The 27,680-nt window shown below is 54.0% G+C and overlaps 1 protein-coding gene across 5 annotated transcripts in view; it reads right to left on the bottom strand.

Annotated features, from left to right (window-relative positions):
- Positions 1 to 9,202: 9,202 nt before the first annotated feature.
- Positions 9,203 to 27,680, bottom strand: part of Rxra (retinoid X receptor alpha) — an 86,875-nt gene continuing 68,397 nt past the window's right edge. For 3 of the 5 annotated variants that reach the window (NM_011305.3, NM_001290481.1, NM_001290482.1), the window contains exons 5-10: positions 23,741 to 23,910; positions 20,081 to 20,210; positions 18,167 to 18,299; positions 16,232 to 16,323; positions 14,656 to 14,761; positions 9,203 to 12,981 (exon numbers count right to left, since the gene is read on the bottom strand). In NM_011305.3, coding sequence (NP_035435.1) covers positions 12,834 to 12,981; positions 14,656 to 14,761; positions 16,232 to 16,323; positions 18,167 to 18,299; positions 20,081 to 20,210; positions 23,741 to 23,910 — 779 coding nt within the window. In that variant the 3' untranslated portion in view covers positions 9,203 to 12,833. The remainder of the gene's footprint in view (positions 12,982 to 14,655; positions 14,762 to 16,231; positions 16,324 to 18,166; positions 18,300 to 20,080; positions 20,211 to 23,740; positions 23,911 to 27,680) is intronic. The other 2 variants (XM_006497805.1, XM_030248867.1) reach the window with 1 other exon arrangement.

The raw sequence follows: 27,680 nt of genomic DNA, 5'->3' as shown, positions 1-27,680 counted from the left end.
GTGGGGATGGGCCACCTCAGCCCCGGAAGGAGGCAAGCAGTGCTCCTCCCAACTGAGGGAGCGCTATTATGGAGGAGGGCTCCATTAGGTACCAACACTTGCCTGGTTCCTGCTGGGGAGCCAGCCCCACAAGAAGAGGGCATTGAACCAACAGCAAGAGGGATTTCAGTTAGACTTGAGGAAGATTGTCAGAGCAGAAACCTCCTTACAGACGGGTTCCAGGAATTCCCTCTGTGTCTGAGCCACATGGGAAAAGTTTCTGGAAGCTTCCCAAGCATAACACAGTGGTTGAGCGCAGCCTTGGTGATCTCAGAAACGCTTAGGAAACAGTAGTTGGACCCAGTTAGAAGAGCCACAGCCCCCTCCAAAGTGCAGAAAGGAAGGACTGGACCTTCTCCAATCACAGTGGACAACTGGCTCTGCAGGGTCTCTAGGGCGCCACCTGCAGGAGGAAGAGTGAGTTTCTGCTCTGCCCAGATGGCCCAGGCAGGGCAGAGGCAGCCAAAGGCAGGCCATCGGGTCTCCCAGATGCAGCCAGGAGAGGTGCAGAACAGGGTCTCCTGGCTCCACGTGCACAGTAGGGGCGCGGAGCTTGGCTGTGACAGAAGACTTCACTTCATGGTTTCTTCGCAGCGCCTGGTGTGAGGGCCACTGAACACACCTGATTCCTTCTGGCTGTTGGTGATCTTCTGGAGACATAGCCAGAAATGACATTGAAGGTGTTCTTTGCCCTGTTTTGTCTTTGAAGCTCAATTGCCACATCACCTGGGAAGACTTACCAGTCCCCTTGCCCACTGGTACGGTCACTTCACTATAGTGGCCCACTCAGCCTGTACCTGCCGCCAGGATGCGGCCTGGGAGAACACTCCAGACCCTAATCGGACAATAGAGTGGGTCTAAGCACATGACCTGTGGCAGGGCCCAAGGGAGATGTGCTGGCACGGGAAGGTATACACCAGGTCTTGAGGACCAGGATCAACATTCAAGTAAAAGTCCCTTATTTATGGCTCATATTGAATTCATGTGGAAATGGAAACTTTCACATACTGGGTTAAATAAAATATGAAATTCACTTCACCTGATTTTAATGTGGCTAGCAGGAAGTTTTCAATTTTCAGATGCATATTTGGTTCATGTGAGTTTTCTGTTGAACAAAAACTCTGCGTTTGCCTGGAATCACGCACATGGCCTAACCACACATCTCCAAAGGTATTTTCTGAGTGATAAATGGATGGATGGATGGGCAGATGGGGGATGGACCATTGGACAGGTGGACAGATGGGTAGACGGGTGGAGGATAGGTGGATAGATGGACAGATGGGGAACTGGGATAAATGGAGGGACAGATAAATGGGTGGTAGATGGGTAGATGCATATAGATGATGGATGGATGGATGGATGGATGGATGGATGGATGGATGGATGGACAGACGGGTGGTAGAGCAGATGAGTGGATGGGCAGATGGATGGATGGATGGATGGATGGATGGATGGATGGATAGATGGTTGAGTAGATGAGATGGGCAGATGAGTAGTGAATGCATGAGTGGGTGGGTGGGTAGATGGAGGTATGCATGGCTACATGGCTGGGTAAACAGATGAATATATGGAGAAGCAGTGCCTGGAGACAAACGTCTCCCATTGCCTGAGGCCCTGGCTAACTGCCACACAGTTCTGCTCTGGCCCAGCACAGACAGCTAGTTAAGCCCACAAAACCATAAGCTCCCTTCTCTGGATGTGCACTTAACCTAGTCATCTGATTGTCCCCACTGGGGCTCTGGGGGCCAGAGACAGCAAGGGGCTGTCAATGTTTTCAAGCACACTTCCAACCATGCTGAAGGACTGGTACTCTAGGACACAAGGATAGAAGGTCTGCTGAAGTTATTCTGTTCAGCACCCGCCTCTCCCACTCTTCAGCCCTGCACACCATCAAGGAGCAAGCAGGGGCTCTGCTGTCCTCTAAGGTCATTCCCAGGCAGGACCTTGGCCTCCTGAGTCTGGGGCAGCATAGGTGAACTCATCTGGGCCTTGAGGGTCTAGGAAATGGTTGCTAGGAGACCTGGTAGGTGTGTGTGTGTGTGTGTGTGTGTGTGTGTGTGTGTGTGTGTGTGTGTGTGTGATTGATCTGCACTTAGTGAGGTGATGCTGCCCTCTCGTGGTGGATATGGGTACATGGGAGCCTCGTGTACCCTGCCTGGTTCACAGGTGTATGACAAATACCCAATTCACAAGAGACTCTCTGGGACAGAAACGGAATAAAAAAAAAAATCAAGGTTGTAGCGAGTCTAGGGAGAATTCTACCCCTAGTGACATCAAAGGTGAAAATCTGGTTGCAGGATATAGTTTGTGAATTCCCTCTTCCATTCAAAACTATTTTGATGTAATAATCCACGGAAGTCTCCCTTTTAAAGCAGTCTTTAGTCGAGCTTGAAGTGAAAGACAGCATAGCCTGCTGACAGCTCCAAGATTTGCACCCCAGCTATTAAACTTCTGCAGACAGAAGAGCCTGTCTCTGCCAGGGAAAGGGCAGACAGGGAGTAGAGGAGTTTCCAAAGCTCTCTCTCCAGCAGGGCTGATACCTGATCCCACCAACAGGAAGTGGCCACCAGAGCCAGCGTGGCGGCAGAGTCAGACCTGAAGCCTGGAATGCCTAGGCACTACTGACAGCTACGCTCCTGTCTGCACTCAGCCCTTCCCAGGCAGCTGGTGGTTGTTCTATTGGCTTCTACAGTTGCCCTCCACAGTCCTGATGCTGCCACAGAACGAGTCATCAGGTGTTCATCTCTTGTGCCCAGGCAGGGTCTCTGATCTTCCTTCTCAACATGGTAGCCACGGCTGAAGCAGCCCCTGCCTCACAGTGCATTTTCCCTTTGCTTGCTTATTGCACGACATCGTCCTTTGCTGTTTAGAATGTCATATGAGAGGAATTCAAAACTCACCTGGTTTGCATTTACTGTCAGATTCCTGGACTTTCCCACTGACTTGTCCCCACCCAGGGCCCTGGCAAGTCACAGTCCTCCGTGACAGCTTGACCCTCAAGCCTCCACCTGCTCACCCCAGGACCCTTTAGCTCCAGAGAACCAGCTTACCCTCTACCCCATCCTGTGCTGTTCTGCTCTGAAGTCCAGTGTGTCTCACACTGTGGGCACCTCTAGTCCCTTGCCACAGTGCTTTGATTCTCAACACCCTTAGGCTTGTAATCGCTTCTGTGTGTGCTAATCACGCACACAGAAAGCATTGAGTTGTCTGGTGATGGGATAGTCCCCATGGTCACCTGCAAGCCAGCAGTCACTTTATAAAGCAGCGTTTGTCCCAGCACAACTGAGCAAGGGAGTCGTTTAGAGGTGGGGAGCGGAGAAGCAGTGCATGGGGAGGAGGTATGAGCTAGCCCATGAAACGCTTTCTGGCCTCATCTCACCATGGGTTGCTTGCTCTATTCTCTTCCTCCCTGTCTTCTTCTTGGATAGGGACAAAGCCACAGGTGTTTTTAGAAATGCCATGTCCTTATTTATTATTGCTAGGGTATCTCACAGGCCTTCTGTTGACAGACTGTTCCTAAGGAAACACATTGGCAGCAATTTCTCTAAAATTACCATGTAGACAGGCTGGCTTTAGACCCACAGAGATCTGCCTGCTTCTGCCTCCCGACTACTAGGATTAAAAGTGTGTGCCACCACACTTGGCTGTAACCTAGTATTTATTATGTAGAATTAATATATGCTAGTAAACACTAAACAAAAACCGCCTGGCCTAGTTCCTGGTGGCTCCAACAGGACCTGAAGTAGGTATTGTATAATGACCACACCCCATAATACATTTTTAAACCTAAGAATGGTTTTAGGTTTGCTGAAGACTTGCTGTCAACAGAGATTCTGCACGTTCCTAGTGTCTCCCTCCCTCCAGGCCCCTTCCTTCCTCCCTCTCTCCTCCCTTCATCCTCCCATCCCTCCTCCTCCTGCCTCAGGCTCTCCCCTCTGTCTCATCTTTAACACATCCCTTAACTGAGGTAGTACTGACAGTTTGTGATCATGTCACATTTACTCACCATATCTCTTTGGGTTTCTCAGAACATCTCTTTTAAAGACCTTAAGCTGCCTAGAGGGCCCCATGTGGGGTTCATCTGATGCATTCCTCCTGGTCAGTTTCTGCTCTGCCTCCGTCTGTCAGAAGTATAGTGCTGCCTATCTGGTTCTACTGGGGCCTAGGCAGAGAGAGCCTTGGGCTGATTTGTTGTTGTTGTTGTTGTTATTGTTATTGTTGTTTTGTTTTGTTTTTTTAAAGAAAGGCTCTTGGTATGTATAGCTCAGCCAGGCCTCAAAACTGGGATGTGGTGCTCCTGCCTTGGCCTCCTGAGTGAAGGAATTACAGGAGTCTTCCACCATGCCCAGCTTGTACTGGGACTGCTGCTTCAGACTTCTGGGACTCTTAGTGAGAGCCTCACACGAGCCTCCGGGGAAGTCACCGTGCAGGCCCCACGCTCAGGCACAAACGGAAGCTTCCACTCAATATCTGCTGAGGGCGGCAAAGTTTGTTTGGAATTTCCCTTCCTCTTTCCTTCTCTTTGTTTATTTATTCAATCATTTATTTACATGAGCACAGCCTTGTGGATTTCAAACTTCTAGCTACAATCCAATTACTGCATTATTCTGGCATGACCCTCTTGACCTCCGCTGGTTCACCCTCCCCTCTGCCAAGCCACCAGGCAGCTGTCTTGCCCTTCAGAAGGCTCACTCCTATGACACAGGCTAACCATGTCCTCCCTCCACCTCCACCCTGGAAGACCCTCACCTCCTGTGTGCAGTGGGTTGCCTCATGATGCCAAAAGCCTCTGAGGTGCTGACAAGAGCCCACTGACCCTGGATAGCCCAGAATAACTTTACTGCTCTACAAAAGAACCCTGGCTTTCACCAACTCTGCCTTCCTCTCAGCGGAGCCCCCAAGAACACTCAAAGAAGGGCTCTCCTTGATCTTCCCATCGTGTGAAGCATTTAGGATGTTTCCATGTATGTTTAGGGTGCCCCTAACCCCGCCCATTTATTGCTGAGCAGCATGGCATGGTACGGGGGGGGGGGGGAGTGTCATCAAAGGACATCTTTGTCACTTCTAGCTTAGAGTTATTAGGGAAAGGTGTTATCAGTGTTCCCTGGCAAGGTTTGTGGTAGATATAAGTTTTCAAGCCTGCAGGGTGCATGGCATGGATGGTGACTGCTGGACCATCTTCAGCCCTCAAAACCTGTTTGCCTCAGGCCTACATCATCCAGTGGGACTACTGGAAGCCTCTGGTGGCAACAGCCTCTCTTCTTTCTGAATCCTCAAGTGCATCTTGGGAATTTAGAGTGTGTAACACACACACCTACACACACACACACACACACACACACACACACACACACACACACACACCAAGGCCTGCAGCATCAGGACAGTGGCTACTGCAGCTGTGCGTCTTGCCTATCCTGAAGCCTCCTGCACTCCTTCCGTCCATCTCCATGTTTGACTCTGAACAGACCCAGCCTTGGGCTGTGGGCTCTGAGTGTGTAGCTCCATCCCCAGAGCTGTGAGGTCCACCAAGGCTGGCCTACGCCTGATTTCATCCAGAGCACCGGCCTGGGAGCAGAGGCCTGCCAGCTGCCAGCTGCCAGCTGACCCATAGTGATCCTTTCTCTTGGACAATTTCTAGTCTGAGCTCTTGGATAACTATCCTTGTGATTGTGTCCCATAGGATACAGTAACTGTGCCAGGTCTGACAGCACCCACAGGTGGGAGTCTGAAGCCAGGGAAACAATATTGTCTGCTTTCATGAGCTGGGCTTGAGTCCCAGACCTGGCTTCCTGACTCTCACACCAGGGCATGGGGTACTACTGCCCCCTACACAAGCTGGACCACACACTGACAGCTGCTGACAATAGGAAGACAGATAGAAAGTGATGCTCCAGCCATCTGCTCCAGAGGACAGGGCTCCCTCATCTTTCAGCACCTAGGACATTGGAGCTGGTTTCTTATTGTGGGTCTGACAGCATCAGTCACACCACTTAATGGTGACAAGGCCAGGAGGAAAGCAACCTAGAGTCTTAGGGATTCCGGTCGATGATGCCTTCCTGTCCAGGAGGGACAGATAAAGCCCCCTCAGGATGGGACCCGAGCCTAGGAAATGTCCAGACAGAGAGCCAATAGATGGAAAGATGGATGGACAGATGTATGGATGGTTGAGTGAACATATGGAAGAGTAGAAGAACAGCTGGGTAGACAGTGGGCGAGCATTTGGATAAACAGAAAGATAGATGAGCAGAAGGTGGCAAGAACATTGCATAAATGGATGAAAGAAGGGAGAGAGGAAAAAAGAGGGGGAAGGACAGGGGTGAGAGATAAAAGGAGGGCCAGAAGGGAGGGAGAAAGAAGAAGAGGGGAAGGAGGGGGAAGAGAGGGAGAGAAAAGAGACACAAGGGACAGAGGGAGGGAGATAGAGGGAAGGAAGGAGAGAGGGAGGAAAGCAAAGGGGAGTGAGAGATAAAGGGAAAATAGAAGGGAGGGACAGGGGAAGAGAGGGAAATGGAGGAAAAGAAAGGGAAGAAGGGATGGAGGGAGTGAGAGAGGGAAAGGAGAGGGGGAAAGGGAAGGAAGGGGAAGAGGGGGAGAGGGAGGAAAAGAGGGAAGAAGGGAGTGAGGGAGAGAGAGGGAGAAAAAGGGAGGGAGAGATAACAAGGATATAGAGAGGGAGAGGGGAGGGGGGAAGGGGAGGGAGGGGAAGACAGGAAGAGAAAAGAGAGGGAAGAAGGGATGGATGGAGGCAGGGGGAGAGAAGGAGAGAAGCTATAGTTTCCTCACAGCTCCAAGCTTTCCTCTTACTTGACCTCCTCAGGCAGCTCTGACACTCACTGTTCACCTTTGAGGGTGCATTGGTGCCAGTAGAGTTGCCTTCTTCCAGTAAGCAAGGGATGGTGCCTTTTCCTGGGACCTGGGCCCTCAGCCCCAGTCTTCAAGGTGGGTCTCAAGGCTGGTATCTGAATCCAAACTGCCCTACCTCAGTGCCAGCATTAGAGCCTCTTTACAGCAGTGGTACCTGAAGATCTTCTCCCACGTGACCAGGACTCTTGATATCAGGGCCCTGGGCATGGGGATCCTGTCCTTAGCAGAGATGGGGAAATAGACCCAAGGTTTGCCTCTGCTGCCAATCAAGCACTGGTGATAGGAGCCTAACCTTGCGCATTCCCCAGGTCCTGGTGAATGTTCCAGATGCTACAACCCTGCCGAGCCCTGCTCTTGTCAGCATGGTGAATTGTCTGCCTTGGGACTAGGAGTATTCTAATCATGGGGGGATAGAGTATATTGCAGAGCACAAGGCCTTAGGAGGAACCAGAAGGTCCTGGAAGGAATCAGCCTTGTGCAAATATCTCCAGCAGGGGGCAGTGCTACCCTACATTTGAGAACTGCTGCTGCTGCGGTCAATCTTGGGCCACCCAGGACAGCCTCCACAGCCTCAGACTTTTCATCCATATTAGCACAGCACTCCAGGTAGCTTCTTTGCCCCCAGGGTTCTTCAAGTACTGGCAAGCTGGGCCTTCATCTTCAAGCCCTCAGAGCTTCTCCTGGCATTTCTGAGGGCCTCTGCATCAGCTGACCGTCTGCTTCACTCTCTGGAGTCAGCCAGGATGCACTCCCCTCTGAGCTGCCACCTCTCTTGACTCCCTCAATGCTCTGACCCCCTACCTGCCCGACTTTCCTGACACACATTAGCACTTGCATGGCACTGCTGTCCTCAGGCCCTGAGACAAGGCTAGCCCCATTTGCTCCAAGATGTGCCCACTATACTACCACCACTACACACACTCACGTTAGCACTATTGCTTGCTGATGGGTAGGTCTGTTCTTTCCTTCCCCTTGGCTCCTGGTACTGGGCATAAGACCAGAGAAAGAAAACGGGGGCTTGGTGATATTCCATGCAAACATCATGTGTCCCCAGACCTGAGGCCCTACCCCCACCCTGGCCTCTCAGGTTACACAGGCCTAGAGGCTGGCTCAGCCTGCCGCTGCCTGATTCTACTGCTGATAAACTTATCAAGCCCAGCATCTCTGGTCCAGAGGGACTGCCCTGAGCAGGCATTGCCATGGCAACCAGAGGCAGCAAGGAGGCCTTAGACCAGGTTGCCAAGTGATGCCGGCAAGCAGCCTGGGTCTACTCAGCTGGTGGAGCACTCTGCAGTCCTATGTCCCTGGAGGTGATCAGACCCATGTGCCACCCCAGGGAGACCCCACCCAGACTGGCCTCCCTCAGTGCCTTCTCATCCCGTTAACCGTGGGTCACTAAAACCCAGCACCAAGGGCCCTGAGAACTGTCCTTTCTACAGTTGTTGTCCCCTTGCTCTCTGCCCTAACCTGAAGCCTCTCACAGGGTCCCTTGTCCTTTCTGACTTCTGTAGAAGGGTTAGGACCAACAGAGGACCGACCTAGCTTGTAACGCACGGTGAGTCAGCACCAAGTACAGAAGCCAAGTGGCCACTCCTCAGAGATGACCCTCTTTCCAGACCAAGGAGCGGGCCAGCTTGAGCCTTGGGCACAAAAATTAAATCACAAAAGGGCTGAAGTGGGCTGGCAGAGGGCTGGACTCACGCAGAGGCATCAGGTAGACAGCTCAGCAATTCAGAGACCCTCCAGGTCCCCTACCTTTGGACTGCCAAAAGTCCACATTGAACCTGGGGCTGACACTGGCTCTAGCCAGGGGAAGGCCTGGCTCAGGACAAAGACCCTCTGAGTAAAGAAGAGAAACTGTACCTTGCAAAGTCTCACTAACTGGGGACCTGTGGAAGGAAGGCTATTTCAGGGAACCGAAGTTTTTTGTTTTGGGGTTTTGTTTTTTTCCTCTGTGCCTGAGGAAGTGGGAACAGCAGTATGAAGTCTGGGCTCAGCTTCCCGTTGCCCTCTGCAGCCAAGGGGGAAATACACAGGGTATTTCAGTGAAACGTATGAAGTGTACTGTGACAGAACGCTCCTAGCCTGGGAAATCAGCAGACTGGCTCTGCAGGCTGCTGGCCACAGCTAGAAACAGTTGTCCAACATCACAAGGCCCCTCGGGTCCCATTGCTCCCAGCCTCAGACTAGTACCCAGTTTCTCCCAGGAGTGAACCCATCAGCAGAGAGGGGCGTGAGATGACAGGGCAGTGTCACCAAACTTGGGGTCAGATGAAGCCCGACCTGCAGACAGCACGGAGACAAAGGGCATTTATCACAAGATGGCACAGATGGGGCATTGTTAACCTGTAATTAATCGGGCAGTTAGATGACATCACGTATCTGAGTCCCTCCGTGTGAACCTCCTGCCCACTCTAGCTAGCACAGAAGTAGAAGCTGGGTGCAGGAAAGCCAGGGCTGGGCAGGTAGCAACACAGATTGGGGATGGCTCTGTGCAGGCCTCAAAGGGGCCCCAGGGGAGAGCTTCACAGCACAGCAGACATGGAAGAGAAGACCCTCCCAAGGAAGCTGGGGACTGGAGCTGACCACAGGACCTCCCACTCCCACTGCCCCAGAAGTCTGCAACCCCCCAGATCGGACTCCCCAACACAGGACAGATGAGAACCGAATGGAGATATATTTTGAAACGCTCATATTTGTCTCTCCTCTCATGTTGTTGTTTCTTTTCTATAATCCTGAGACTGCTGTTCATCAACCCCCCGGCGTCTGCACCACAATGTCCCAGTGAGTAGTTCCGTGGGGAGTCAGTTCACAGTCAGAGGCCGGCAGGCAGGCAGGCAGGCAGGCACCGAGGACAGAGCAGGGCTGTTCAAATCACCAAGAAGGGGAAGGAAACCCTGCCCGTGCGGCCCCCCTCCCACCGAAGGAAGTGTCTGTCTGTGCTGTTCTCACGCCTTCAGCCGCCTGGTAAGCGCCTCCTCTGCTGTCTCAGCGTCAGGGTGTCCCAACAGTTTTTGACACTCAAAGCAGAAACAAAATAGGTCCCCCACCATGCCATCCAGTTTACATGAGGGATAAAATTACATTTGTACAAAAATAGATTCATTTACCCTTCCCGGTGCGTTAAACATTCCTCTATCTTTACTCCCTGCGGACGCGGCCTCCTCCCCATGGTGGCCGCACATCCCAGCTAAGGCATGGCTAGAGTTCAGGGCACTCCAGCCCTGAAGCATCTGAAAATAGATGCATCCCCTGCCTCCAGAGAGTCCCCAGAGCCCGACTTCCCCACAGAAGGGGACCTCAGGTCCTTGCTCACGAGAAGCAAATGTACAGGAAAATGGGAAAGTCTTGATTAAAAAGAACACAAAACACCAGTAACTGTGCCGCATCTCCCGTCGTCAGTGGGCAGTCTCTGTATAGCACATGTGTTCACACCATACACGTGTGCATGGAGACCCGGTCACAAGCCCCAGTTCTACAACGGGGACAGCAGATGACTAGCCATTGGTTGCCTGCTTTCGCCAGGTATCCTGGGATGCCAGGGGAGGGGGGCTGGGTGTCTCTTGGCACTGTCACCAAGTTGCCCAGGATCCTGGGGATGCTGTAATTTGGAAAATTGAGGGCGTGGGGGCCAAATTCCCCCAGTGACTGTTTCAGGGTGACACAGGCCAGCAGCTGCCACAGGCCCTGTGGTCATCTTCGTTTCTCGGCCACAGGAGCCCCAGATGAATCTCCAAGCAGGGTGGTGACACACATGAGGAATATGGCCCAGAAGCTGCAATGTGGAAGTCACATGACCATTGGTGGCAACAATCCAATCAGGTTGAGGTGGGGATGGGCGCAGGGTGGCTAATGAGCTGATGTTAGAGCTATCTTTAGAAAATTAAAGATTGTTCCACCAAAATAATAACAATAATAATTACAATCACCTTAATTGAGCCAAATTGGTAACACGACTGAAGGTCTGGTTAAATGAAGCTCCAATTTTCTCCTTAGTGACACCACGCCCACACCACCATTGCAAACAAGCAACACTGCCCCCATGACAGTGACAATGAGGCCAAAGGAGCAGGAAGCTCACCAGGGAATCTATAGTGACAAGCAGTGGCAGGTAAGGCTATGTGGGCCAGTGGGGCTTTCGGCCAAGGCCCCAGTGCCTGACAGCCAGCCAAGCCCAGACATGGCTCAGCCCCAGGACTTCCTCTGCTGGAGCCACTGTGCATTCTCTGTGGCTCAGAGGGACAGGGTACAGTGTGGAATGGGGCTGGCATGAACAATGGAAGAGGGGGGTCTGCAGAAGGCACGGTGCTGGGTATGGACTAGGGAATCCGCTCCTCCGCCTGATGCTACTAGCCCCAAAGGCTGTACGGATTTTCTAGCAAAGCCTAGGAAAGGGGCAGCCAGCGGGTCCTGGGAACCGTGCTGTCTCCACGGTCAGCTCCCATGCCACTACATGGAGAGAAGGGATACAGGGAAGATGTTTCTGGAATCTTTTATGGGTGCCTCTGCCGGTTATGGTTTAGGATTTTGAAAAGATGGAAAAGCAATGTGTCCTTCCCCGCAGAGCCCAGGAAACTGGACCCTCCCACCCACCACCTCTAGGTCCAATCCCCTAGGTGGTCTGTTTTGTGAGGACCTTCTCCCTCCTACCTCATGGGAGACCAGCTACAGGGGAGGCAGTATGGCCACACCCACTAAGGCACCTGCTCCTGACAAGCCTGGGCCCTGGAGTCTGAGACTAGATCATGAAGACTGACACCCAAGGAGGCTCCACAGTGCAAACAAGGCTGGTCAACTGGAGAGGCACACTCAAGAGCCACATGGGACAGGGCTGAAGCCTGAGTCTGCAGCCAGCCACCTGAGCAGGCATGACAGAACCATTGGGTCAGATTCTGAGCAAACACTGTCCACAGACACCACCATTCCAAAAGAAGTCCCAGAAAGTCCCTGTCTGTCAGGATTCTAACAGAAGTGGCCAGTCCGAGAAAGGGCCCATGCTAGAGTCCCACACAGAGCCTGTTGACTCAGTCACACCAGGACAGCCACCTGCCATGCCTTCATGGTTCAGCTCCAAGTCCCTCAGGCCACCTTCCCCAAAACCAGACAACAGCCCTCCTCTCCTCCCTGAGCCTCAGGATGCCCAGTGTCCCACAGGACCACTGAAGTGGAAACCCCACTCTACGTGAGCCAGGGCAGCCCTCCAGGATGATTGGTGGTGCCATCTTGAAGACCAGAAAGGAAGATCTGTGATAGGGAAAAGCCAGGCTACTATAGTTGGCTAACCCTGGATTGGTGAGACATGAAGAGGGACGATGACATAAAAAGGAACTGGTCAACTGGGGGACATGACAGAGGACCTCCAGCCCACGCAGCCTCAAGGTGGTCCCAGAATCCTGCTTGGAGTGATATCTCAGGGCATCTTTGGAAAGAGGCTTTATAGGTTAGCTATGACCCAGGAGGATACGGCCTGCCCCACCTGCTCCTTCTTGATCCCAGGTGGATTCCCACCCTAACTGGGTACCAGGACTCTGAACAGGCCAAGATGGGGCACTCCAAACAGAGGTGCCATGTGGGATGTCGAGAACCAGCGACAGCAACCAGCAACCAGAACAAGCCCTTTTCCCAGCTCTTGCAGCTCCAGGTGCTGAAGGCCCCATGACGAACCCCACGACCCTCGGGGTGACAGCAGCATAGCCTTAGAGCCTGATGTAGGGCAGGAGCTGGCCAGGTGTCACACCAGCTCTGCTATGGCCCTGGGCCAAAGGCAAGCATGAGTAAAGATGGCGAGGATGGTGATGCATCTTTTGGGCCCATAAGGACACTGCACCCCAAAGATCCACACGGGCCATCAGAAAGGGCAGGGGCAGGGCTGGAGCTGAGCAGCTGTGTCCAGGCAGGGCACGGGACCGGCACACGGCGGCGGGGGCCTAGGTGGCTTGATGTGGTGCCTCCAGCATCTCCATGAGGAAGGTGTCGATGGGCGTGTCCCCGATGAGCTTGAAGAAGAACAGGTGCTCCAGGCACTTGAGCCCGATGGAACGCAGTGCAGGCAGGCGGAGCAGCAGCTTGGCAAACCTGCAGGACAGGAGAGAGTAAGGACAGGCCAGGAGGCAGGGAATGCTCCCCTCGGAGTGCTCCCTGCTCTACCTGGTGACTTGTAACTTCCCCGGAGACCAGCCAAGCCCAGTGCCTGGGACCAGAACCTGGTCTGCAGAGGAAACTGCCTAAACTGATGCTCCAGGAAGAAGTGGGGACTAGAGAAAGGAGGCTCCTTGGAGACAAAAGAGCACAAGGGGCAGAGGAGTGGCAGGGGTGGAGTGGGGGTGCGGCAGGGGTGCAGCAGGCTGAGTTGCATCAAGATCCTAAAATGAAAGGAAGAGCCAATGCTTGACTACTGTCGGCCAGGACAGGCCTGGCAGGGGTTGGGAGAGCAGTTACGAGTGTGGGCTTGCTCCACGGGCAACGGGGAGCCTTGATAGAAATTTCGGCAGGTAAGAGCATGAACATGTTTTGTGCATCGGAGAGGCCTCTGCAAGAGCGGCTGTCTCGCTAGAGGCAGTGGGGCATGTCCTAGGAAGAGGCACCAGGAAGCTCTGTGGGCAGCCTGACTGGTAGTCAGTCACACGCATGGTACTCGGGGTGACTGACAGTGGAGCCAGCAGTGAGCTGGGAGATCCCCTGCTTCAGCAGGAGCACCTCCCTGGAGAGGACCGCAGAGGCCTTTGGGTTCCTTTACCCCTGGAATGTTTCCTGGGCAAAAGACCGATAGGCATGGGAAAGGAATCTGAGAACTCATGGAAGGTGGACAGACAAGAGAGGACAGTGTGGTGTGGGGACAGGACCTGGGGTCCCACGTGTGACCTCTGTGTCTGCTCAGGGCCTCCCTATATACTGGAGGGGGCTCTGGGCCTCATTAATTATTAACAATGTCTTTCATTTCCAGGGAGGAAGCCTTGTGGCTGGCTGCCCCGCAGTCCTCAGTTTAAAGGCACAAGCGTAGCTTGGAGGCTGGAGAGGTGCCAGAGAACAGGCTGTTTTCTGCTGAGCTGGCGAGATGGGCTAAGGCAGGAAGCCAGGAAAAACAAGCCGCTGCCACCCTCCTGTCCTCCTCCGGGAAGTTTCACTTTAAACCAAACCAGATGAGGGCTAAACAGCAGTGTGGACAGTTAACCATGTGTGTGCCAGGCAACGAGATTGGTTAGTGTGCCCATCTCCCCGGTCTTCCACTATTCCACTCACACCTAGCCTGCACACTGGGAGACTGCAAGAAGAAGCAGAACTGAATCCTTGGAAAACACCATTTCTCCTGGACACCTACTGTGTGCCTAACACTAGACTGTGCACCCAGCACTGAACATGACTAGATGCCAGTCTTCCTTAGGCCAGCAGAAAGAATGTGTTCTCCAGTCTCAGCCACGTATTATGCACAACTGTACAGCACCTACGCTGTGCTGGCATTTCCAGGTCACGTAACAGGTGAAGAACATAAGGCTTCATACTCGTAAATAGCAAGGACCTACTGTGCACTAAGAAATGGATCAATTATCTCAACTGGGTATAGGGGGAAGTGGGTAGTCCTCAGAGCTCATGAGTCCAAGGGCTGCCTAGCTCCTGCTCAAAGCCTGAAAAGCACCCCAGGCTGGTTTAAGGAGGACACCATTGTTTTGTGGCATACAGAGGGCTTTGGAGATGTGTGGCTGAGCCCAAGGGTAGAGGCAGGGGGCTGTCCAAGATGGAGGCGGGGCTCACCTGCCCGGCTGCTCAGGGTACTTGTGTTTGCAGTACGCTTCTAGTGACGCATACACCTTCTCCCTCAACGCCTCCACCTCAGCAGGGTTTGAGAGCCCCTTAGAGTCTGTAGAGAAAAATAGCCTCAGGTCAGAGCCCCCAGACTATCTCCTATCCACATGCAAGCATAGCAGAGAGTGTGCATGCTACACAACTAGATATGGCTGCCCTGCAGACCCATAGCTCCCAGACCAGGAGGATGGGTGTTCTAGAGTCATATTATGTCTCCATTCGGCCACTTGAAAGTCAAGTGACCTTAAACCAGTACCTTGTCATTCAGGGACTTAGTTTCCCCATCTTTCTCCAGGTGGTCATGAGAGATAACCAATCCTCTCACTGCCCTTGGGCCTGGTCCCAATGACAGGAAGAAAGCTGTAAGCCCTTCCCTGAGGATCTCCCCATACCATGAGCCAGGAGACCCCTCCTCAGCGCCTAAACACTGGCCACAATACAGGCTAGAGAAAAACCACAGCCATAGTCATTAACACCATCAGGGCACAGTGTACCAGTAAGAATGCTGAGGGCACTTTGGGGTCTGGGAGCTCTTTAGAATACACAAGACACCTTCAACTGATCTAGTCCCTGACAGTCCCTCCCTATCCCTCGGAGCCCCAGCTGAGGCCTCCCTGGTTCACCATGCCTCCAGCCAGACCACTCAGACCTAACCTGAGAAACTATCAGGTTGGCTCAGGAATGAGCTATCTGGGGTAGAAGCCTATATCCCTGTCCCCCCATATTTTCTACTCACCATGTGCAGGGCTGGTGAGCCCCGTCAGCCAAGCTTCCAACCCATATTCAACCCCTCCCCTGGCAGACAAGGATGGACTTTCAAATACAGAAGCCCATGCATACCCTGCGGCAGCGAGTGCTCCAGCCTCCGCGGCTTCCTGGAGCCTAGTCAGAGCCACCCACAAGCCCACAGCCATCTCTTGAATCCCTGAATTTCTCCCCAGGAAGAATTCCACGCTCTCAGTTGTGTGCTCCCATCACCATGTGGACTGGCCACCAGTGGCATCTGCCACCAACCCAGTGCTGTGAGCACAGGCCTGGGCCACTCTTCACACCACAGCCTCCCACACAGAAGACAGTCTCGGCCTCTGTGACAGCAACAGCTTGGAGGCCCTGAACACTGCAGCTCCAGAGCTACCAAAAAGATTTGCTGTCCTCAAGAGGCTGCTCTGCCCTGTCCCCAAATATCCTTGAAGCCAAGGCCTGAGACAAGTTAGCTACCCTCAGGACACCTAACAAGATGGACTGACCAACTGACCACCAACCCCATCCTGGGAGCTCACTCTAACACTAGACCACTGTGGACAGCAGAGCCCACGAGGCTCAGCTGGAGAGCACTAATGTCAAGTGCCTACTCTGGCCGCATAGAGTGCCACTTGAGCCTCTCCATTACATCTCCAGACAAGTGGAGGCAGGAGATTGGTGTCTGTTGTAATGTGGACACTGGGCCCTGAAGGTCAAAGCATGGCGCAGAGCAGCTGGGAAGACTCGCATGCTCTTGGCCAGGTGGGAGGCAGGAGGACCGTACCAGGGTTGAACAGGACAATGGCTCGCAGGCAGCCCAGCTCCGTCTTGTCCATCTGCATGTCACGCATCTTAGACACCAGCTCTGTTAGCACCCTGCAGGAAAAGGCAGGTGCCAAAGTCCACATTAGACACATCCTCACCAGAGCCCCACCGAGGAGGATCCACTGGACGCGTGAAGCCCAGGACGGACCGAGAATGACTGAAAGCTCTGGGCCTGGCCAAGTCCACAGGAAGTGAGCATCAATGTGACCTCACAGTCCTGTGGAAGATGGGGTCCTCCACTCCCCCAGTGCATTCTGGGAATCTGAGACCAGAGGAGGAACCCCAAGATTGATAAGCCAAGGAGAGCTGAGACGAGACCTCCCACTTCGTGGCTAGTCAAGGTCGCCCTGCACTCAGAGCTGTTTCTTTTAGCTCCAGGTTAGACTTTTCCCTGGGACAAAGCCTCTTGGTGGGAGTCATTTTTCATCAGCAGATATCACATAGCTTCCTCAGCAAGATAGGGACCCCTCCAAAGGACCTTCAAGTGTCCTTAGCCCATTCAACATGTACGGAGTCTGGAAGAATCCTAGGCTCCACTCTGCCGTCAGCCACCTGAACCAGAGTCTCTCTGACCTCAGCGGCAAGGAGGAGCCCTGCCACCAAGAATCAGACTTCACAGTCCACTCGCTTTGACAGCAAGGATAAGCGAGGGCCTCTCCAACTAGCACTTCGCGTCCCCAGAAGATAAAAGCATCAAGCCCCCAGAACTGTCACTTCACATTTCCCAAAATCAGACCCCATAGGCTAAGCTCCAATACCTTCCCCTGCGGAGTGGCCCTGTAAGTTAGCTTGTCAAGGGCTTGCCGCACAGAGCCTGGTACTGAGCTGAGGTTAGCATTTACCTGCCTGTGTGCTCCAGCTGGCCTTTCCCTGGGAAGAACTCAGCCTGTGTACTGTCCTTGCTATCCCGGAGCACTGGTGGGTGGCTCTGCTCACCTCCAATTTCAGGAGCTCAGGGACTCGCCTGCTTCGCCCCTACCCCACTTCTTCTTATGGGCCTGCTCATTCCCACTCACTGCCTTATGCACCAGCCCCAGCGCCCCCAACTTCAGCTGGCAGAGACTGGCATCCAGGGCCCCAGAACACTGAGGTCTGGCACAGGCCCTTAGCCTATATACGAAGGCTGGGCATCCAGACATAAAACAGGCAGTCACAGTCCCTCACCTGGTAGGCATATAAGACAGGCATTGCAGGAGCGTAACTGGCTGGGGCCAGGTGGCCTCTGCATGTGGCTGCACTCCAGGCAGCCTGCTCCTTTGAGCATGTTTCTAAAAAGCAGCTAAGGCACATGCAGAGGTGCCTTAGACTCAGGTCTGCTGGGGCTGTAAGGAGCAGCAGATCAGAAACACCAGTTATTCAGTGATAGGTCAGGGCACAGTTCACCCCAGGATCACAACAGTGCTCATGGCTGAGATGTGCCAGATGTTGACACTTATAAAACCGTACCAGTGGCATAATCTGTTTTTGTTATACTTGGGGATACTCAGCTCACAAAGGAAGAGGGCTGCCTGTGGCCTCAACTCCCCTGATATTCCACTCCACAGACAGTAGTCTCCATATGTCTGGCCTGCATTTTTTTACATTAATGTCTTTTCTACGCAGAGGCTATGTCCAACAGAGCAGAAAGAGATTAAGGGGCCTGTCCCCACCTGTCAAAGGTAGCCCCCTTCCACTACATACCTATTCAGGATGGCCCACCTATGGAAAAGGACACCCACCCCACCTACCTGTTGAATACAATCCATACTTAGCCTACCAATCAAAGACAGTCCCCAACCCATATACCATCAAAGATGATGCTACACCACTCATGCGTTGAAGATGGCATCTATCCCACCTATCTGAGATGGTACCTACCCTGCCTACTTATCAAAGACAGTGCCACCCAGCCCACCTGTCAAAGATGGCGCCCACCCCAGCACTGTGAGCGCTGTTCCGGTGTACGTGCAGGCCGGTGGCCAGGAGAATCCCATCTTTCACAGCTATGGAGCGGTGGGAGAAGGAGGCGATCAGCAGCTCGTTCCAGCCTGGGGAAGGGGTGAGGCATATGGTCACTCTGCTGTTTCTATGACCCCATCACTGTCCCTTCCCTCACCCACAGCCAGATCACAGAAGCAGCATGCTCCAGACTCATCTCCTGCCATACTCAAGTCAGGGTCCTCAAAGTGGGACCCCAGTAAGTGTACCTGGAGGAAGATTCCTGAGCACCTGAGCATGAGCAGTGCCTCTTCCTTCTAGCAAGCACACATTCTACCAATGTACCAGCCTGGGAAATTCTGCCCGAGGACTCCCTCTAACAAACACAGGGCATGGAACCTTCTTTCTTACATGAAGAGGGCATGCATGTGTCCCAGAGGAGCTGGGAGATCTCCTGAGGACTTTCCCCGTGACAGCTATGAGGTGACTGCTGCCAGTCTGGAGCATGCAGAATGCCAGGAGAGTTGAGTACCGAGAGGACGACCACCTTAGAACCACAGGCCTAGTGCCATGCATCCCAGCACCGACCAACCAGAGCTACTATGAAAGCACTAAAAAGGGGCCTTCAAGAGGGAGAGAAGACAGAACTCTGCACAAACAGCCAGGGGCTCCTTGACAAGGTGGCAGGAGCCTTTCAGCAGGTCCAGAAACTTCCCAAGCCTTGTGGTTCCCATATCCCGGCTCCAAGCCTACCGACCCCTTTTACAATGGGAAATGGAAGCAGTCAGCATTTGAGAAGTGGGGCCTGCTGATAAGCTTCTTGCCACAGGGGAGATCACGCCCAGAAATGTGACCTCAGGGTCCCCATAAGGATATGTGGGGCCAATTCTGCCTCATCTCATTTCTAGGCACCTGAGCCCCACACTGAGCAGGTCACCCGAGGCTCCACCCTAGAGCTGTCCCTTCTACATGGGTTGACATGCCTCAGTGGCAAGTGCTCACTGGGACACCTGTGTTAAGCGAGAAGGCCAGATGGCTCTGCAGTTCCTACAGCCGTGGCAGTTCCCCCTGAACAGTGCTTCCCAGCCTCAGAGAAGTCCTGTGTTCACATGCCCCATCCCACAAGCCCACCTAGGCAGAGGCAAACATGGCAGGATCCATCTTGTTCATCTCAGCAACCCATACCTACCAAGAGGTCTTTTCAAAGGGAAGTTAGGAAGATCAGTGCCCATGCGAGCCTCACCCCAACTAAATAGGTTCCAAAACAACAGGGAACCATCTCTGCTCATGGTATCTACTGGGGTGGGCTGAGGCTGAGAGCCCTTGGTGCAAGCAGAAAACCAAAGCAAGTCAGGGCACTCAGTCCCCTCGAGACAGCATGGTCTCCAGGGCTCTTCACCGGAGTGGGGTAGTGTCAACTGTCACCACAGTTCTGTGGCGAGCAAGAGTTGCAGGTGACATTCTCAATATATCCCCATCTCTCCACAGGTTGGCGATCTAAGTCTCTCGATCCTAACACCCCTACTGGTGACCTGGTGGACTCTGAGCAACAGTCAGCATGCCCCAATGCCCAGTTAATCAATAAGGACCAGGGCAGCCTACAGACCTAGCCTCAGCCCAAGTTCCAAGGCTACACTCCTTCCCGACAGTCCCCTTGGCTATGAGAGACACACACTCTTATGCTCCAGACACTTGCATCAAGACCTCTGCTCAGAAAAAAGCCTGAAGCTTCCAAGGTGACACGGCTGCAGAGGTCACATAGACCTGGCGGGCAGCCGAGGAGACCCTTTACTGACTTTCTAAGCTGGAAGGGGAAGGTAGCGCTATACCGCATGCAGGAGTGGGCAGGAGCCCACTGATCCACTAGCAGCCACTTGCCCAGGCTACTCACCTGCCCGTAGCAGGATGACCTGGTCGTCTAGGGGCAGCTCAGAAAAGTGTGGGATCCTCTTGGCCCACTCCACAAGAGTGAAGAGCTGCTTGTCTGCTGCTTGACAGATGTTGGTAACAGGGTCATTTGGCTAGAACGGAGAAAGGACATTGATCAAACCTCACACCTGATAGCCGACAGAGCCACCTCACCCCACACAAAACACCCATGGAGTGGGGTCCCAGGATCTGCATCCCAAACCATCGGAGGCCTGGCACAGTGAAAGGACTCTGAGAAGAGATCCACCATAGTAACAGGCTGGAGGAAGCCCTGGCTTATTGGAGCGGGACTAGTACCAAGGCAGTGGTCATCAGAAGAAGCAGGAGGCTGTAAGTCAGAAGGGATGTTATCAGGAAAAGCAGATTAGAGGACATGGCTGACCTGAAGCTGGCAGGAGTCCCAAGTCAGGGGGCCTGGGGAACCTCCAAATCAGGAAAGGCAGGAAGATAAGAGTCAGCGCTGCCCAAAACCTGACTGGGGCCCATCAAGACAGACTAGGGTCACACAGCTCAATGGCTGAAGGAAACGTAATCTGTACCATGGAAGCCTATCAGGTCTTCCCCACCCCTGAGAGCAGGTGCTGGGGGAAGAGGAAAAGGAGCCATTTAACAGGAAGGTGAGGGAGCTGAGATAGGGCCAGACCCCATCTCTAAAGGTAGCAGTAGCCACCCAGGTGAGAAGTCCTATCAAACATGCAAGTACAAGCTTGGGGCTGGACTGGTCTTTGCTTGGTCCGGATTCCAAGTTGCAGGTAGAGGTGATATCACCAGAAGCCTTCTAGAAAGTTCTGCCCAGAAGAGGAACACCCAGGCCTTGTTATAGGTGAGGAACTCAGGTGGGCCTTACAGTAGGCTGGGAAGCCTACCCTGTCGGGTGGGCCAGGGTCACAGCCTCTGACCTCAGGGTGTGGTGGGCAAGAGTACCCAAGAACAGGATACAAGACTCCTGATTTTGAAAAAAGAAGTAGCCAAGCATCCGATAAGGAGAGAACTGTCGGCTTTAAAGGGCTTCCTTCAGCTGACAGAAACCATCTGCTCAGCAGTGACGTTCAGTCTAAACACCCAGCCCCGTGTGAAGGGCCCGTGAAGCGCTCAGTGAAAGGCACTGACAAATCAGCTTCCCATCACTGGCCTGGCAGGCCTGGCTGCAGGGAAGCCCAGGGCTGCAAGGACAGGGGACGGCAGCCCATGGTCCCCAGGACAGAGTCCAAAGGAATGGGTGACATCTCCCAGCCACACAACCCTCAGCAAACCTGAGAGGCCAGTGGAGCCCCGGCACCACAGGTACTAGGGACTGTCTGTCTGCAGCCTGGCTCTGCCTCTCAGCCACAAGGGGCTGCTCCGTGGATGTATTCCTTCCCTGCCATCTCCTGGGGAGGCAGCCCCAAGACAGGAGACAGTGAGGGCCCTAAGCCAGCTGGGAGAATGCATAGACCGGACTGTAAGACAACAAGCCTCACACCCAAGCTCTGTGATCTCAGCTTTCTCCCTGGCCGCCACCCTCTTGAATCCAGTGTCACAATACTACTATGATTGGGAAAAAGAGCTCAAAGTTATTCCGGGGCTGACTGTGGCCTCTGCGGCCATGTACACACATGCTGTCTGCCAGGACTGGACACAAGGCTTGAGCAGAGGAGCCGGGAAAGAAGGAGGCAGGGGCCACGTAGGTGTGAGGGCCCACACCCAGCAGGCACCCACAGGAGGGCTGTCTGGAAGGGAGGGCTGAGAGTACTCTGGTCCTGCCCTGTTCCGTTCCACTGTAGCTTCACTCCTCTCAGCAGACTCCACAGCAGACATTTAATGAGCTACCACTTGCCAGCTAGGCGTGGTCACAAGACCACCCAGGCAGGACCCGGAGGAGCCAGCAGCCCATCTGTGAGGCTAGGTGCAGCCTATCCTCCTCAGCTTGCCTGAGAGGTCCATGTATGTAGATCAAGGCCAGTCACAAGACACTGGAGCACACAGGCTTTCCACAGTGTCGCTCTAAAGACCTGAACCCTCATGGAAGAACAGCTAAGGCCACGTCTGAGGCCATTCCCAACAATGGCCTTACTTGATAAAGGAAAACCCTAGTCACCCTTCAGACCCCAGCCAACCACCCTCAGGCCCTAGTCCACAAAGCCGAGTCCTGCTGCTCTCCTCTCCCTTCCAGGACTGGGAAGAGGGCTTAGGGAACAGATGCCAACCAGAGCACTGGGCAGGTTCCAGAGGGCAAGGGTTTCTGTGGTCTCCCTCCATTGGGAGCTATCTTCACACGGCCAGGATTGGGTCCCCCAAGGAAGACCACCTGCAAGGCCCTAGGCATTGTCTGCAGTAAGGCAGCTCTGGGATTAGACAGATGAATGCTGGGTAACAGGGTGGGGGTGGGGGAATAGGAACTGGGTCACGGGTCCTCACAAATATGCAAGGGGGGATCTCCGCTCACAGACTACAGAGAGGAAGAGACATGCCCGAGCCCCTGGGACAGGGCAAGGCTCCTGACAACACAGAGCTCAGTCACCCCACTGACTCCTGGGATAGCTCACTATACCGCTGCCCTGTGCCTGGAGTTGGAGGAAAAGAATGGGTACTCTGTGTCCACCACAGTCACAGGCTGAGACGAGGGTACTAAGATGCAAGAGAAGACTAGCTAAGTCTGCTTCAGAGGGGGAAGCCGAAAGGGACTTCCTTAAGGTCTACCTGGACTGGGTGTCCAGTGGTTAATGGCAGGACTCTGGTCCCAGATCTGAAGCCTACATGAGGGTCCAGATGAGGTCAGGATGTCAATAAAAAGCTCATATGAGGCAGACATAGTTGGGCTATGAGCTTGAGACAACATGAGGCCTGTGGGTTTGTGCAAGGCCCTGTTCCAATCCGGGACATGGCTGTAGCCTCGTCACTGGGGCCTTGGGCAAATGGAGTACCCCACCCAAACACATCCACACCGGCCAATGGCCCCTAAGTGACAGCAGGAGCAGGGCAGGGGACAGTGGGGGAAGAGCTCAGGTGAAAGTCCAGGAACAGGCATGGAAGCCAGAAAGATCTGAAACTAAGATCCTGCGAGCAGCCAGGAGGTGAACCAGCAGTGGGAACTATGGCCCTCCGGTCTTGTCTGGAGGCTACGACAGCTATAGATGGCAGGTGGCACAGGGAAACGAGGGAAGATGATTGTCTAGGCCATTCCTACAGGTGGCCAGCTCGAGGGTGACAGCTGAAGGCCAAGAGACACTTCTGCTTCAACAGTCGTCACAACAGCTGCCACCCACGAGCGATGAGCACCTCCCTGTTGGCCTCTGCACCTTCTTGTAGCAGTGTGTGGGAAAGGGAGCTTAGAGGGCTCTGCCCAAGCTCAGCTCCACATAGCTTCTCTGAAGGACTCCCCTGCACTGAGCTCAAGCCTCACCGTGATGTATGCCGAGATCCCACAGTGACCCTGCTGCGTATTTGGATGGGCCAGACAAGCAAGGCCAGCAGGAAGGCTGGCGTATCCCCACACTCACAGGGCCACCCAGCTGGACAGAGGTCTCACTGCTGGGGACAAAGGCCAGGCAGCCAAAGGGCTGGGGGTTCATTGGTTGTTGAAGCAGGAGGGTAAGAGAGTGAGTACAGGGGAAACCGAGGCAGGTGAGCATCTGACACTCACTGAGCTGGGGTTCAGCCCCATGTTTGCCTCCACGTATGTCTCAGTCTTGGGCTCGACAGCAAGCTCGGCTTCCAGAATCTTCTCTACAGGCATGTCCTCGTTGGCACTGCTGGTGGACTCCACCTCGTTCTCATTCCGGTCCTTGCCCCGCTGCCGCTCCTCCTGCACAGCTGTAAACAGGAGACAGTCACCTGGGCTGGCCGGCCCCACAGTTCCTAGGACATCCCCCACATGCTTAGGGCCAGCCTAATACCTGCCTGGCCCTTGCCAGGATGGCTGTATACCCTGAACACACTCAGCTAATTATATAAATACACCAGACCCCATCTGAGCTAAGGGCAGATGGCCTTTCCTGGAGCTGATGGGTCACAGGAATACTAACAGGGGATTTCAAGACGATGGTGGTCTAAGATGTGGGAAAACCCAAGAAGGCTTCCTGGAAGAAGTAGGAATGGGCCTGAAGGAGGAGTAAAATGAAGAAACCAATTCACTGGAACAACGTATAAAAGTACGCAGGAGAGTACAGGACGTTCTCTTGATCAGGGGCAGGATGGGTGACTGTGACAAACAGGTGACCACTGAGGTGATGACAGTGGTCATCCACAGCAATAGACAGTCACACTCAGAGACACACTGGGCAAAGGTGAAGGCACCCAATGTCCCATGCTCTCCATCCTTGCCTCTGCCAAGAAGCACTCCGACCTCACACAGCCCATAGCTTGGTCCCCTTCCTCCATGATGCCACAGGCCTTGGGACTGCCCACCCTGCTTCACACCCCAGACAAGAGCCCCCATATAGCTGTGAGCAGCCTGGCTCTCATGGAAGGAAAAGAACTAGTGGGGTGGGCAGGCTGACCTCTGGGAAGCAGGTCCAGTGCAGAGCCTCAGGTGGGAGCAACAGAGTGAGCGTGCCTTCTCCTCCCACCCACCTCTAACAGCTCCTGTGAACCTACTCTATTCTGTTCCTGCCTGGACAGCCAACATGCCCCTCTCTCCATTCTGGGTTCCTGCAGCAGGCGAGGTGGAGACCTGGATGACCTCCTCTCCAGACCAGTGCCCCAGGAGGGCGCCTTTCAGAGAGCCCAAGGGTGTGTGTGGCCCAAGGGATCTTCCTGGTGCTGCTATCTCAGGACCTTGGTCAGAGCTCTCCTAACCCTTGAGTTCCCAGATGGTAGAGCACACAGCTCAGCAGCATCAGGAGCTCACGAGCAGGGCAGCACCAGCCTCCTGCTCTACAATCAGACCTACCTCCTGGCCTACAACCTCCTTGAATGGCTTACAGAGTAAATCACAGGGCCAACAGGAGGGCTGAAGTGGGGAGGGCTGAAGGGGGGAGGGCTTCATAGCTCCCAGCAGCCACCTCCCAGGGAGGAGACTTCTCTCCCTGCCCATCTCCCCTCAGTCCTCCCAGGATCCCACTGGGCTCCCTTTCTTGCCACAGCTCTGCATCGATTCTGAGTGACATTTTTAATCCCCTGGCTACCGCTCCTTGCTGGGCCCACCAATACCATTGCGCTGGGGTTCTCCCACGTTGGGGGCCAAGCTCCCCAAACCCAATGACCTGGTTGTAGCAGAGACTTTCTACCTGTGAACAAGCCAAGGATGGGAGGCTGATCTGACGCCTGCAGAACACCAGCTGGGCTGAGGAACTGGGCAGAGGCTGGTGTTTTGCAAGCTTGGCTCTTTTGGAAAATCTGACAGCAGGTTGGGGCTGGTGTAGAGTTGAATGCCATGGGCAGATGGTGCCCAGTCTATGGGGGCTGCAAAAGGCTGCCAGACTCCATCCCTTCCCAGCTGGGCTTCTACAGGCCCTCCATGTGGCTGCCAGTGCATCTGTGTTAGGGTCACTCCACAAGTCACTGAGGGCTCTGGCCACTCAGCCCACCAATATTAAGCAGCCCCACTGAGAGACACCTGAACAGACCAATTGTAGCCAGGGTCAGGCAGCCACCCTATCCCAAAGCCAGATGACAAAACTCTTCTTCCACCTCAGGCTAGGACAATGTCAACTCAACAGCCTCACCTTCCCAGATGGGAAAAACAGACTCTGAGGGCCAAGTGCCACAGCAAACGGCAGGCTCTGGAATGAGCGGTATACCTTGAGCAGATGTGGTACTTTGGGCAATTCCTCTAGCATCTCTGTGTCCCACTTCCTGTAAAATGTCAATGCAGAGTCTGCCCTTCAGGGGACCCTGAAAGAAGTACCTGAGCAGGCTGGGCCCCACCCTGCTGGCCCAGTTTCATTCCCCAGTAAGGGACTTCCTTGCTCACAGAGACAGCCTTGGGATATGGGAAGCCCAGAAGGAGGCAACCCAGAAGGCAGGCCCTCACCGCAGCCAGTTATCCCTGAGAGCTTGGCCATGGGCGGGTGAGGGGCTCCTCACACCTGCCTCCCATGCGGGGGCAGCTGAGAATTAATTAGCAAATGTTTTGTGAAGCACTTTGAAGCCTCCAAAGGCCCCAGCAGCTCAGGGCGGCATCGTTATAAATATTATCGTTTTATTTATAGACAGCGGAGGGGGCAGAGGGAGTAGGGGATTTATGTTTTGCCAGCTCAATCACCTTTTAGACACACTCATGTTTGACTTATGCTCCACTGGCGCCCGGAAGCCTCGGGCGGGAGGCGTCTGTAAATACAGAGCCTCGTTATCCTTCCAAGCCCGCGCAGGCCTTGCGGGGGAGGTGGCTGCCGCAGACTGAGATTCCCTCAGCCTGCTGGTGGTGCCTGAAGCCTGTGGTTCAGCCCTCCCAAGATCCAGATGCAGGCTGAGCAGGAGATGACCCTCCTCCAGCACACCTGGCTCCCACTTAGGACACACAGTCAAAAGTGGAGTGTTTGGGGTACTGCTCAGCCACTGGGCACAAGCAGAACTGAGGGACCTGAACAGGATATAGAGGCAAATGGCTATCCCAGATCCTAATGCTTCCCAAGTTTGGGGCTCTGCCAGAAACTGTGGCCTTCCTCTGTCCCCTTAAAAGCCCAGAGCTGGGCCTTGGAATAGGCAGGACCAGGTTCTATCAACACTGGCCTTATTGCCCCTTCTGAATACCCAGGCAGTGTTGGACGGCTTCTTCCCAAGGTCCCAAGCTCAGGGTATGATATTCCCTCCCTCAAGGACAAGTCTGGGGCAAGTCCCAAGAAGAGTGAAGACACAGACAGGCATGCATCATGCACAAACAACACAAAAATACACAGTGGTCACCATGCTCCAACCTCACTACCAGCTGAGCTTGAGCTGTCTTCTGCTCTGTCCCACAAACTGTTTACTGAAGCCCCATGTTCAGATGGAGACACCAGGCCCAGAGAGGTAAAGACCTAAGCCCAGAGAAACAACTAAGGTAGGGCCATTTCCCTATAGCAGAAATGGTGGGTACACCCCTGTCTCTGTCTGTCTGTCTCTGTCTCTGTCTCTCTCTCTCTCTCTCACACACACACACACACACACACACACACACACACACACACACACACACGAAACTGCCATTTCCGCACCCAAGTGCTCCAGAGCCAGAGAACAGGGTGCAGGAAGCTAAGAGAGTCAGGAAGGAAATGCAAAGAGGCCTCAGGGGAAGGGAGCTGAGGATGGGGTGTGTAGTGTGCAGCCTCTCCAGCCTGCAGATCATCACACTTGCAGGGCCCCCAGCCCTACCACCACCTGCCCCAGCCAACAGGTCCAGGCCCAGCCTGAGAAGGGCACTGCCTACCCCCAGCTGGGGAATGCTGCCAAACAAGTCCCCGTGGCTGCTTGCACACGCAGGCCCCTGCTATTGCCCAACATAGATGCTATCAGCCTGCAGTATCCTTCATCAGCCTGAAGACAGGGTGCCTTTCCCAGGGCAGGGCCACCCCACAGGGAGACACAGCCTTCTTGTGGTCAGTTCCCTCCTCACAGCACCTCTACACCCGTCTCGGTTCCCTGGGTTATGTGTGACCAAGCCT

Source organism: Mus musculus, chromosome 2 (genome assembly GCF_000001635.26).
Source record: "Mus musculus strain C57BL/6J chromosome 2, GRCm38.p6 C57BL/6J".
In the NCBI taxonomy this organism is placed as follows: Eukaryota; Metazoa; Chordata; class Mammalia; order Rodentia; family Muridae; genus Mus; species Mus musculus.
This window is presented reverse-complemented; position numbering and strand designations above follow the sequence as displayed.